The sequence below is a fragment of the Mytilus californianus genome, unplaced genomic scaffold (genome assembly GCF_021869535.1).
Source record: "Mytilus californianus isolate M0D057914Y unplaced genomic scaffold, xbMytCali1.0.p SCAF_6, whole genome shotgun sequence".
NCBI lineage: Eukaryota > Metazoa > Mollusca > Bivalvia > Mytilida > Mytilidae > Mytilus > Mytilus californianus.
In genome coordinates this window covers 109,574,174-109,588,308 of record NW_026262712.1, presented here as the reverse complement: position 1 = coordinate 109,588,308, position 14,135 = coordinate 109,574,174, and the positions used below count along the sequence as shown (strand labels likewise).

Genomic DNA, 14,135 nt, shown 5'->3' with positions numbered 1-14,135 from the left:
ATTGCAATTCTACATGTAAATGTGGAAAATGAAATTTGAAATCATAGAAGCACATAATACCTCCTCAGCTGTTATTGTCTTTGTTTTTTACTGTAAATTATAAACTGCTCATAAATTAGGTATTGATTTTTCATTTTGATTGATTGCATTAAATGGATATATATGTTTAAGGACTTGAATATATAGGTAATTTTAATTCTGTAAGCATGTTCATTAATTTAATACACTTTTGTATCACCAAAAAAATGTTTATGAAGAAAGACAGATGTTTAATCTCTTTATTGTTAAATGTGCACACTTAATAAAACCACAGGACTATAGTGCCATTCAAAGCCAACCTGCTGGTGGACAATTTGTTCCTGAGGACATCATCCGCCCAGTAGCATACTATGCATGAAATTATAAAAAACATATTTTTTGAAAGTCTCTTTGTTATCTTTTGACTCTCTTTAACAGAGGGACGTGCTTTGCATCTAAAATTTTCAACTAGCCATGAATAATTCAGAAGGCATATGATTTGGTTGTGATTCAGGTATAGAGGTCATTGGAAGGCCTGTTGAATTCATAAAAAATTTGTCTACACTTACGGTTATTTGGAGCTTAAAAATATGGCGTGGACATTATGAACATGTGTCTATACTGTTAATTTAGAAATTAATGCATGCATTTATTATTGCAAATCCTTGACCACTGGCAAAACAATGCAATAATTTTTTAATTTACAGGTGTCTTTCGCATATATTTGTGTTAATGAATGTAAAAGTAAAATAATAATCAAAGAAGAAAATACTAAGGACAATGTCCATTTCACAGACAAGATTCAATGATTGATGCTGCTAATATTTCATGCATATTCAGGACATAATTTGTTAACAGGATGTGAGGACACTCTGCTTTGCACTTTATGGACCTGCTGAGTTGGAGTATAAATGTGTTATCTCACGAGTTAACAGCCTGGAGGAACACATGTCACCAAACTGACACAGTATTCTGGCTCAGAACCAACCAGTCATTTCCCTTTCTCCTTAGGACTGTGATGTTGGACGGTATGCAGCAAATACCAATTTTACAGATTTTAGTTTGACCTAATCCAGGATCCAACTCACAAGTGGAGGATTCAGAAAGGGTACACCTCCCCCTGTCCCCTTAAAAAAGGGGGAAATGTGATAAAGGGAAAATTACAATCAGGTTTGAGTCAAAATATGGTCATCTAATTCTTAATTCTCAGAAGTGCCCCCTAACATCATATCCTGGATCCACGCCTGCACACAACCTCCTGCAATCAGGATAATCATAATAACATGAGATCATTAACGAGGTTGAACTAATATAAACTTATTGCAGAAATCCTGGATCCACGCCTGCATACAACCTCCTGCAACCAGGATAATCATGAACTTATTGCAGAAATCCTGAGCATAAAAATATCAGTTATTTGTCTGTGAAATGTCCTTTCAAGGATCAGACAGTCTGCACCAAAATTTTTCCAACTACTAGTTTGAAGACCAATATTTCAAAATTTTTCTTATGTGTCCAAACAAAGTTTTGCAAATACTTACTAGTCTGAAATAAAATTTTAATAATCTGTGACATCAGAATAGTGGCTAACGGTGCAGACTGTTTGATCATGATCAAACTTACCAAATCAAATTATTATTCATGACTCATGCCCTATACCTTCAGACAATGTTCACAATAGTTGCAATTTAAAAGGCCATTAATCAAAATACGTTTAACATATATCCATGAATATATTTATGCTTGATTGTAAAATCAAATGAATGAATTATGTATAAAATAACAATAGGAAATCTGGGATTTCTGTTTTCACAAGCATTAATTCTAGATGTAGGCTGGGACTATTATAAGATGTAGGCTGTATTGGACAGTATGGATGAACTCAGATATCAATTTATATAGGTCATTCAACTGAATATTAAATACTGAACAGTAGTTATAAAACTTACAAAATGAGATCTCCTTCCTTAGTGGTGGGTTCTTCTGCCAACAAACTCTGTATAAGATCATTCCATAACAATATTCCGCCATACTTTGATGACCATTGATCTTCATACCATGCATTCATTCTGTTTAAAACAGTATTATTGGATTTCATGGCTGACTGTAACAAACCTCGCCATCCTACAGGTACAGTGTTGAAAAATCTGTCATCAGACATTGTTCTGTAACAACAAAATTAGTCTATGCTTAAAAATTATAATTTCAAAATGATTAATACAACAATGAGGAGATCTGGTATGATTGCCAATGAGACAGCAATCCACCAGAGTTCAAATGACGAAGATATAAGAATGTTTCTGATACATTATTTGATGCAGTTGAACCACATTAATACAGTACATGAGTTGACTCAATAAACATGCCTACTATCTTGGATACCAAAACATTGGATTTTTTAAAGCAATGAACTCTTTGAGGTCAACTCACTCCATAGTGAAATGAAATCTTCAGTTGCATATGTATGTAAATGTTCATGCAAATATAATAAATTCACATACAAAATATTGTTGACCTACATGTATCAATGAGATGTACAAGTATAATTTCTAAACTACATATGTACACTTAATTCTAAATTTTAATGGTCAAAATCAAGACCATATGACAACTTCCAAATAGACATATATACTCCTACTCACCAATTCCCATACCAAACATGTTAAATATTGTTAATCTGTCATACTCATTTGTTCATTAAGCATACCTGTCAACTGACCTGGATCCTGCGGGTGTGACCCGAGATTTTCACAATTCTGAGGGGTCTCCTGGAACACCCGCCGGGTGACCAAATAACCCAGGAATTCGAAAAATTACCCTTTTTCACCCGGATTCCTAAGCCTTCAGACTGATTAGATATAAACTGATTTCTTTAAAATACCGGCAAATTCGAAATTCTTCCTGGACAAGAAGTTCAACTAGCTGTGTAAACTTAGCTCAAGTGACCCATTTCAGTGCATGGCTTCACTTGACAGCTTTGGTGTCAAACACACTGTTAATTAACACCAATTACCTTAGCTTTAGGTCGTAAATAATTTGTGTATTTCAAAGTTGTTTTAAAAACAAATTGAGTTACTTCCCCTTTTTTTGTCAATTCACAATATACTCCTTAAACTTATGTTTTTTTGTAAAAAGATTAAATCTAAAATGAATTGAATGCAAAAACATATCAGAATAATACTTTTACTTATTGTTCTACCTTAGAACAATTAAAAAATAAAAAATTTTGAAAATTACTTTTTTCATCTATACCTCCTTATATTAGTTGGTTGACTGTTATGGAATAACCGTTTCACAGATGATATGGGATATTTTCCTTATGTCGTAACTACAATACCCTGCTGATTTCACGAATGTGACTTACCGAATTAGACTATTTACCGGATTTGTAATAAGATAAGCAACACGACGGGTGCCACATGTGGAGCAGGATCTGCTTACCCTTCCGGAGCACCTGAGATCACCCCCAGGTTTTGGTGGGGTTCGTGTTGCTTAGTTTTATTTTTCTATGTTGTGTCTTCTGTACTATTATTTGTCTGTTTGTCTTTTTATTTATGGCCATGGCGTTGTCAGTTTGTTTTTGATCTATGAGTTTGACTGTCCCTCTGGTATCTTTCGTCCCTCTTTTAATTGTTTAACTTTATTTTTATTATACTCTAATATCAACCTCTGATATGTGGTTTATTATACCGACCGTGCAAAGGCTGTATAGCCATTCAAGGTCATTAAAAACTTCCATATATATGATATGTGGTACTGTTTAAAAGCTGCACAAATGTATGGAAAGAAAATATAAAGATAAAAAAAAAATGTATGCAAAGAAAACACTAATTGACACCTTGTATGTCATGGACTGAATATGAACAGGAATAAAGGCAATGTAACACAAATCTATCAATGGCGTCCAAGTGCAATGAAATAATAAAATGTACAATTTTAAATTACTTAACCATATGTGGACATGTTTTGGAAACTTTGATATAAATTATAAGAAAAATGTCCCCTAAATTCTGAAATTCAGTTCGAAAAAGTTGGTATGCGTTATGACCTGAGATTTCATTCTTCTATGCAGGTCATCACCTGCATTTTCATTGACATAGGTTGACAGGTATGATTTACTTAATGAGAAACAGACATCATCCTGAAAACCAAAGGAGTAAGATAAGTTTAATGTAAGATAACAATAATTGGGTCTCATCATGAACTACTGTAAATTCAAAATTTATTGTGAGGTTTTTATTAATGCGAATAATGTGACTTGGTAATTATTGCAATAATAAGAACTTGCTTTCTGATATCCGATACATATATCTGTATGCCAAATTTTCCTGAAATAGCAATACTTAATCTTGCATTTTTGTCCATTCTTCAAAAATCGCAATAAAAATGCATGCAATAATTTGTGAATTTACAATTTCCATACAAATCTTTGATGTCCTATATGTAAGTGAAAATAGGAATAAGATATTGAGGTTATTTGTAAATTGTTCAAGCTGCTTTGCTAGAAAAGAATACTGCTGTCTCATCTACTGCAAGTTTCTTTACAGACTAGACAAAATCCATTTCCTAGCAATGGTTAAATTTGTGAGACTTTTTTTATTTTCTGTTTTGTTTCACTACTTTGGATTTTCATTAATTTCAGGAAACAAAGTCATAACAGGACTTTCCTTGTCTTTTAATATACTGTAGCATCCTGATAAACAGTGAATTTTGAAACACTATCTTTTTTCTAGAAATTATCATGATTATAGCATCACATCCATCGCACGTTATATGAAAATTGTTTCAGATACAGTAGCAGCATATTCAGGCAATATCATGTCACATTAAAGACTGGGGAGAACATTTTAACAGTTATAATTTTATCTGGTGGGAAAAAAATACTACCACACTTTCAGTCTGAGCTTGAGCTTAAATAAGTCTATTTCTGTTTTGATTTCTGCAAGTCAAAATTTGTGTCTGCAATCAATTTTTTGACTTGTTCATGTCGTTTCTGTTTTCAGCTAGCATAGCTAGTTAAGAGTCTTTTTAGTATTTGATGACTTATTACTAAATCTGTGAACTCAGTCATGTAAGTTATTTCACCAGCGACATTTTTGCCATTTGCAAACCGATGAAAATAATTCTGATCAATTTCGTCTCCTAAATTGGTAAAAGTCAAAAATTAAATTGTACAAAATTTTACCTGGCGACAGGTTTATGACAAGTTTGCAAACCCAAGCTAATCAAGTCACAACAGGTGTCATAATTCGTATAAATATTAATGGTTTATTCCTTGAATGCCACCATCCTTTGATCTACCGACAATTTACCTTACCTGTAAAATTATGTTGGTGTTTGAGGAATAGGTGTAAGTAGTTATCACAACAAAAGTTCATGCTTATCAAAACAATTACGGTACGTCTAAACACCGCTCAGGACCTCCTGAGTGCACTCAGGACATATAAAGTGCACTCAGGACATGAAATAGTTGTTTTAGTGAGTAGTGAAGGTATGCATTCGATAGATAATTCAATTCTCCATCTTATAATTTTTGTTTTGATAAAATCAATTTAATATTTAAGAAGTTAATGAAGTTTTCATTGGCATGCGCCGATTTTATGAAATATGTCAGGCATGACCGATAATTATATTGAATATCAATTATCATGTTGATTAGGTCGTTTGATCTTTAATGGCTGTGTTTGGATATACGCCAGAGGTGGCCTATGGTTATCCATAGGTACCTTTGGTTTGATATTCTATATTTCAAAATATCAAACCATGGGTACCCAAAGATACCTATGGGTAACCATACATTTTTGTAGGCTGCCTTAGGCGTATATCCAAACACAGCCATAAATTAGGAGTGATTAGTAATGGTACTAACCTCATACAAGTAAGCTTGGCAAACAAACAAAACCAAGATGTCTTTTGAAAAATAAAGAACAATGAAGATATATTGTTTTAGAAAAAATGTTAAATAAACTTTTCGTTTTGTTTGTAATAATTGAAGCCATTTGAGAAATATGAGTAATCTACATATAGTTGGGAAATTTTAATTCAATTCATTTCATCTGAAAACGTTCAAGAATATCGATATAAATTATTGCAAAATGTGGCGATTATTTCTAAACAATTTCATATGGTAAGATTTGGTTTTACATTGAGCTCGTTCTTGTCCAGTATTAAGATTCCTTGAGCAGTTTTAATGTAAAAGTAAATTCTGAAGAATGATTTGTTGTAAAACAGTTTAAATTTTACTTCTGAGTAATACGAATGTTTAACAAATCAGCATTTAGTAAGATTTTATTTCTCATTTAAATCGTTCTTGTCCATGCAGTAATACATGCCTAGAACAAATTTCAATGTGTAAATAAATTCTGAAAAAAATGAATTTGTCTCCGTTTTCTGAAAATTATCATATTTGGGTATTATTTCTAAACATTTTGTAAGTAAGATTGTAGTATGATTCTAAACTAAATTAAATAAAATGATTTTTTTATTGTAAAGCAAATGAAAAAAATATTTGATTTTGTTTCTCAGTTCTTCCCATGTTTATTTTTGTCAGTTTACTGTCCTAAATAAGTGCTATCGTATATTGAACTCTCGCCATTTATCCTATTTTGGTATTTTACTGTAAAAAAAAATTATGAACATTTCGGTCCGTACAGAAAACATGATGCATCATTTCAATGTTGGTTTTCGAAAACAAAAGAACAGCGAGCAAGGCTATTTCGGAGATTGTTGATTGACACGAAATCCGTTCAAACCACGACTAAGTCTTCGTGCACATATTTTGAAGTGCCAAAACCCCAGAAACTTGCTCGTAAGCCAAACCAAAGAAAAAGACCAAGGACAGCATGTACGCAGCCAGGATATTAGACTTAGCAAATCATATAAATAAATTCATCTAAATATTGTCATTGTAAATATTGTACATAATTGTCTTCTCTATACCTATGTATATGGTTTATTGAGAATAAAGATATACAAATTCAATAAAATTTGATATTCAGTAAACATTGTTTTTGTTTATTAAGTTGATTTGGAGAGAGGGAAAAAAATCCCAAAGAAAAACAAAAATCGAACTTGTTACAGAAAAACGGCAACTATAAAACAACATGATTTTTTTATTTTCTTTATGCATGAACTGCAGACCACAACAAAATTAATTTAGCCCTCATCATGAAAAATAAACTGAAAAAGTACATCGAATAATACCCAAATATGATAATTTAAATACAATTAAACACAACAATGATGAAGTACAGCAGAATATAATGGTACAACAGTGCCAGCGTTCTGAAAATCCATAGGTATCCATAGTAGAAATGTTTTTTTTCTTCAATTTTTTTCTCCATAAACGTAAAATTTACTATGCATAATTTAAATTTAACTACATTAAACAATCCCTAAAAACTTAAAACATCGTGTTATTAATTTTAAACGTTACACTGTACTAACAACACAATTCATAAACAACAATAAAGATAATCCAATCAATTTTGTTGATTGAATAATTCACGGCTCAGTAGTTGTGTAATCAGTGACACGTGCCCTCATTATTTTATATAAATTGACATATCTATCTAAGTTCGATTTCAAATTCTACCAAAATTTAACTCTTAAATAAGTAGCGTGTAACGAATATATACAGCCATCCTGTGTGCAAATACGATGCCTATAAAGGGTCCGGAGTGCACTTTGTATGTCCTGAGTGCACTCAGGAGGTCCTGAGCAGTGTTTAGACGTACCCAATTTATACGAACTTCGTCCCCTTTCTTAGGTAACACCTGCCTCATATTATATATTTATATACATGTATGTGTGTAGTTCATGATGTTTAAACTGCCTTTTCTTTTCTTTAGATGTATACTAGATTTCTTGTACTCTGGGTTATAAAAAAAAATATCATCAAACCGCTCACTACTGTCAAGCCTTTAAAGCCTTTTGTATAAACAAATGAACAGGACTTATCCAAATCAGTGGGAGAGATCAATCAAATTTTGTGCGAAAAAAGTTCCTATGACATCAAATGTCATCTTCCACTTAGCGATGCTACACACCTTATTAAAAACACACAAATGATATGAATCTTATTGAACAACTACCCATGAAAATTATATGAAAGAATGGTCAATAACGACCTTTTCGTAGTTGTACTATAACATTTAAAAATAGATCTGTCTGCAGGTTATATGATAGGATCTAACTTATTTTTTTCAAAATTAATTGGCAGTGGTAATTTTGCCGGTGCCAAATAATCAAATTGCTATTTTGCCGGCTTTAAATCATGATAAAAATTGATGTACACGGATACTGTAAACAAGTTGGTGTGCAAATCAACATAAAAGAATGAAATATTATCATTTCTTTTATATATGAATAACATACACAATACATAAATTGCACATAGCATTTTTTTTTTTAAAGTTCTGTGACATTGTCAAGCAAAAAAACATAAGTTGAAACAGGGACTTTCTATGCTAACGTTAGTATAGAAAGTACCTGGTTGAAACTGTAATAAGAAGTCGCAATAGAAGAACCCCCTCCCCTCATAGAAGGACTGTATTTTAAATGATTTTGTAAGTTAGAATGAATTATTATCAAAACAGGAATTAACTTCAATTTATAAACTTTACAATTTGTAATGCTTTTTTGTTATTTAATGTTTTGTTATATAATATTATATCTCGTCTCTCTATTTTTAATATATAACAGCTTTGATGAGTGTTTGGTATGACTATAAATTTTCACTTCTGTTCTCGTAATATGAACAACAAAATTTTTTATTTTGTAAAAAAATATTTCCGTTCTCCATTTATACTGTATACCTTACTACAAAATGATTTTCATTTATCTGTGTACATTATTCTATTTGGCGACATTTTATTCAAGGTTTTTTTTCTGAAATCGTTTAACATCTAACCCCTTATTTTATTGATTTTGTATTTACATTGTGTCATAGATAAAATGTATTCGTTCAGTACATGTTCACTTGTGTTAATATGTCTTTTGATTGAGTTAAGCCATTTCAATTGATATTTTCAAGGAATTGTATATTTAAATTTTTAAATATACAATTCCTTGATTTTTATAGTGTGTCTTTCTATGTTGTGATGTTACACTATTGTTTCAGAAAAGGGTGAAGGTTGGTACCTATTAAAACGTTTAAACCCGCTGCATTTGTTTGCACCTGTCCTAAGTCAGGAATCTGATGTTCAGTAGTTGTCGTTTGTTGATGTGGTTCATAAGTGTTTCTCGTTTCTCGTTTTTTTTTTATAGATTAGACCGTTGGTTTTCCCGTTTGAATGGTTTTACACTAGTCATTTTTTGGGCCCTTTATAGCTTATTGTTCGGTGTGAGCCAAGGCTCCGTGTTGAAGACCGTATTTTGACCTATAATGGTTTACTTTTACAAATTGTGCCTTGGATGGAGAGTGTCTCATTGACACTCATACCACATCTTCTTATATCATTTAGCACGTGTGCTTTAAATTGCTGTGTTTATCTTAATTTTGTAAACGTCACGCAAACTAGCCTAGTTGCTACTTTTACACGTACTGTCATGAAATAGAAGTGCCTTCATAAAATAAGTTCCAAGTGGAAGAAATCTGAGTATGCAATATTGTTTCCACTGGAACAGATGTTACGGTATTTGTTCCTAACGGAATAAAGGTTATAGAATATTTGTTCCAACAGGAGATGATATTATGGCATTGTTTATAACAAATTTTCCCGAGGAATGTCTGCTAGGCGGAACTTGTGACAAATATACGTTGACAACACCACTCAAAGATGGAAATTAGTCGTAAAACTTAACCAGAATGTACCACAAATCAAAATGTAATGTACCACAATTCAAAATGTACCTTCAAATTTTGCATAAAAGTTAGTTAAAATTTATATCTGTAACAAAACCAGTTCTTTGACTTTGGTGTGTTTTTTATTCGGCAGCACGACAAATGTCGCCATTCGGCTAGGTATAAGCTGCACATTACACTTGGTTCCTTAGCAAATTTGACGGTACTGCATCGTTTTTATGATACGTGCATCCCGTTTGAGCTGAGCAAAGCGTCCTCATTCATAGTTTTCTCTTGATAACTCAAACTCTTTGTAAGAGTTAAATTCAAAGAAAACGCTTATGATGTCCGACTCTTCATTTTGTTCACCAATCTTCACCCCCTCCCCCCAAGATTAACACACAGGACTCATCAAACCCCAAGGAGAACAGTAATACAACAGGCTCATTCAGCTCCGAGGGGGAAATTGGTATTTCTCCTGAATCGCTTACACCCTCGTTCATGTTATGGAAAAGAGTAGCCGACACTTCCTTGAAAGAGGACGGTGATTAAATAGGAGGAAAATACCATTTATTCCGAATAAATGAGATATCTGTAACCCTAATGGCAAAATGATTGAACGTTATATACCTAAAATTTAAATGCCAAAACAAATTGTCTATAATAGCAGCATATGTATTTATTATGTATCACTTTAATTTTCAATTTTTAGGTTTATCTTGCCTCTTGACTCAATAACGTATTATTAAATTAGGAAACAAATAACAAATAAATAAAGATTCATTTGCTTTCTAATGGTTTAATTAAGTAAAAACCAATTCACAGAAACTTGTTTGTTCACAATTTAGTCATTTTCATTGTGCACAATGATGACGTTTCAACAGAACATTAATGTGTGCACATTTTAAAGAACACACATGTTTGCCTATACTTTCTTATAATAAAATATGAGATGAGATATGATTGCCAATGAGATATTAGTTGTAAAGGCCAAATTTAAAGTATAAAGAAGCGAACAATTACCAAACACTGTACATCCTTCAACAATGAGCAAAACCTAAACCATATTGTAAGCTATGTGTATGTGCTTAAAATCCTTGGCTAACACATTTGTTGGTTTGAGCGTTCCTGATTAACGCAAATCCAGAAAAGCGCTTTGGGCGCAACACATTTTTAAAGCTTAAGTGTTATCTTCATTTTTCTATAAAAGGCCATAGTAATACAACATGTTAAACAATATTAGACACAATTTTTATTACACACCTAACTGAATACACACATTCTTGACCTCAATAGTAAACCTACAAATGTATTATTTATTTTGATCTACAGTACATTGAAAGTTCTGTTAATTTTGCTAGCTGGCTGAATGATTAATCTGACGTGTTTTTTTTTCAAAGAAAATACTTAAAATGAAAAAAATATGTATAAAAAATGCAAGGAAATTTTATTTTACTTGTAAAATCAGTGCCATTATCATCTGACATAAGTCAATACCCAAGTTCTAATTAATTAGTTACAATTATCAGAAATTTGGTTGAAATATTAAACAAAATTGCATAACTCTTAACTGAGCATTTTCTACAATAAAATTTATTTGTTTGTTTTACATTTATATCCCATTATATTGCTATTTAACAGTAATTGGAAATATCTCAGCATTAGGTATTTGTACATTCAGACTTGAATACAGGAAATGTATTTTTTCTTAATGAAGAATGAACACCAATTTAGAACAAAAATAGTTATTATTTTTTTAAATTATTGTTGTCGAGAAAGTGCATTTATAAGGCCTCTTTCTGGAAATTATTAAACCTGCCATTATTAATGGCAAATAAAAAATATATTACTTGTTTGGCGATTTTCCTTTCCATTCTTGTCAAAAATAAAATCTGACACAGTCTAAAATTGAAAGATCAGTATATATCTATATTTGCATTAATATTGCGAAATTCCCTACCTTTGGACAATAACATAGAAATTTTACAGTAAGATTGGAAATGAAAAGAGAAAAAAATTTAGAAAAAGTATGGTCAGAAAGAATATGAGACTAGCTATGCATATGACTGTATCACAACATTAACGCAAAAACAATTTTCATACACTTGTGAAATGGTAAATTTAAAGCTTTGAGTTATTTTGCAAAGGTTTGCGTTTTTTTCGCGAAAGCTTGCGTTAATTAATATAACGTAAATATGAATAAATAAATGGAAAAAAATTGTTTTGGGCGCTAATACGCTTCTGTATTTTTCAGTATAAGGAAATCATAAACAAATAAGAATTATACAGTTGTTTCTGCAGGCCCTTTACCTTTTTTCTTCAATAACTCTGTTTTGGTTTTTGCGTTCATTTATCGATGTTTAAATTAGGTTGGTTGATTAAATGATTGATTGCCTTCATCGGTACCAACATTGATTTCGTTTTTAATAAACAAAAACATAACTAAATATGTATGACCGACAGTCATTACAACTGAATTATGAACCGACACTTGGATGATTTTATTTTTTTTATGTGCAAAGAAATATAACAAGAAGGAGTGGAAAACAGTTGAATTATACATGTTATCAGTTGTCCATTGCACAGGTGAAGTACAGGAATAGGACAATTGGAGGAGGGGGCAGGGGACATAAACCAGTGGAAGAGGGGACGAGGAGAGATAACAGGGTGACCAAAAAATAAGTATATGCTGGAAAAATTTCTTTGATTGATTTTTGACTTGGAGTAGAAGGAAGGGAATTGTGAGTTGGGGAGTTGGGGGAGGGAAGTGGAAACCAGGGTCCCCCTTGTCCACCCTTCTCGTTAAAAGATCAACTAGTCGAGAATAAAAATAATAAGGCAAAGACAAAACTCAATTGTTTTGGTATTTGACGGCAGTTAACCATTTTCTAAGTATAGGAAATGCATAGTTTCGAAATATTTGAAGATTTTTAATCATGCAGATGGTATAGGAATTATGGAACACATGCAAGTATTTAAAAGTTTTAAAATACTCCGACAGAAGGTCATCGGAGGAAATAATATCGTGAAACATTTAAAACATTTTAAATGAATGTGGTCTATTTAACGTATGGACATATCAAAACTTTTACAATTATGATTGGTTAAAACATGTGATCAAAACAAGTTTCCAACATCAATTTATTCAAACTTGGAGTTCAAATACTAATAACAGTTCCAAAACGATTAACTATTGAATTTATAAAGAAAGTCTCGCTTTTTAGAACTTTTTCAATATGCTAGACGATAAAGACGTGTTCACTCTTTGTAAATCTAGACTGTTAATTTGGTAAATGGAAAAACATACCCGGAGAAAACAGAATATGTAACTTGTGTAATAGAAATTAAATTGGAGATGAATTTAACTATATTTTAGAATGTACATATTTTTCAGAAGAAAGGAAAGAATCTATAGATAGGAAATACCTTACCAACACTAACACCCTAAAGTTTAAAGCAGTTATGAATTTTCCAAAACAAACAAAACTCAAAAAGTTGTGCAAGTTCATTGTGAATTATAAATTAAAATATAGATTCTCTCTGGTAAAAAGTAAGTATTGAAATCAATGTATTCTTTTCTTCTCTATTGAAAGAAGACTTGATCTGCTGCTGCCTAATCACATGCACATGTATCGTATGTCTTATAAAATTAGTATGTATGTCTCTGTGTTTCTGTATACCATTGTATCAACAAAGGTTTTATCAGAATAAAATATATATATGTAAGGCTATTTTAATTGTTGCTTTGAGGACTTTCTATGAGAAAACTGTTTAAAGAAAACAACATCTAAAAATTTACCATCAGCAGACGTCTTGATTATGGACTTGGTATTGTTTGTTTCAAACGTACATGATGAGTTAGAAAGTTTAATGATATATGGGGTAAGAAGTTTAAAGTAATTGTTACACATACTATCAGTATAATATTTGATGAAACTATACATGTATGCAGCAACGAGACAGCAAAATAACAACCAGAACGGAAAACAACAAAACAAATTGCGTATAGAGGAATTGGAAGAAGTACCACCATTTTGATAATATTTCTAATATATTTGAACTATCAATCTGGTAAGGCATGCCAAACCAAACAGACCAAAATCTTCTTTAATAGCATCCTCTGTCTTTTTTACTTGTTCTCTTAATATATCTGCATATAGTTTGTCACATTGATTGTTCTAATAACTAAAACATTTCAAGATATCGGACCACTTGTTATAATTAATTATACTTTGAAATATGTAAATGCCATTAAAGTTATTAAGGATGTTCGCTCCTCTTGATTTTTAATTTTTGCAAAATTTTCGGAATCCTCTGGTTTTATCCATGTTTT

At 31.6% G+C, this 14,135-nt stretch overlaps 1 protein-coding gene across 1 annotated transcript in view; it reads right to left on the bottom strand.

Annotated features, from left to right (window-relative positions):
* Positions 1–8,023, bottom strand: part of LOC127704852 (uncharacterized) — a 40,616-nt gene extending 32,593 nt beyond the window's left edge. Inside the window, exons 1-2 of the mRNA XM_052209078.1 lie at positions 7,928–8,023; positions 1,968–2,183 (exon numbers count right to left, since the gene is read on the bottom strand). Of these exons, the coding sequence (XP_052065038.1) occupies positions 1,968–2,179 (212 nt within the window). The 5' untranslated portion in view covers positions 2,180–2,183; positions 7,928–8,023. The remainder of the gene's footprint in view (positions 1–1,967; positions 2,184–7,927) is intronic.
* Positions 8,024–14,135: the final 6,112 nt, after the last annotated feature.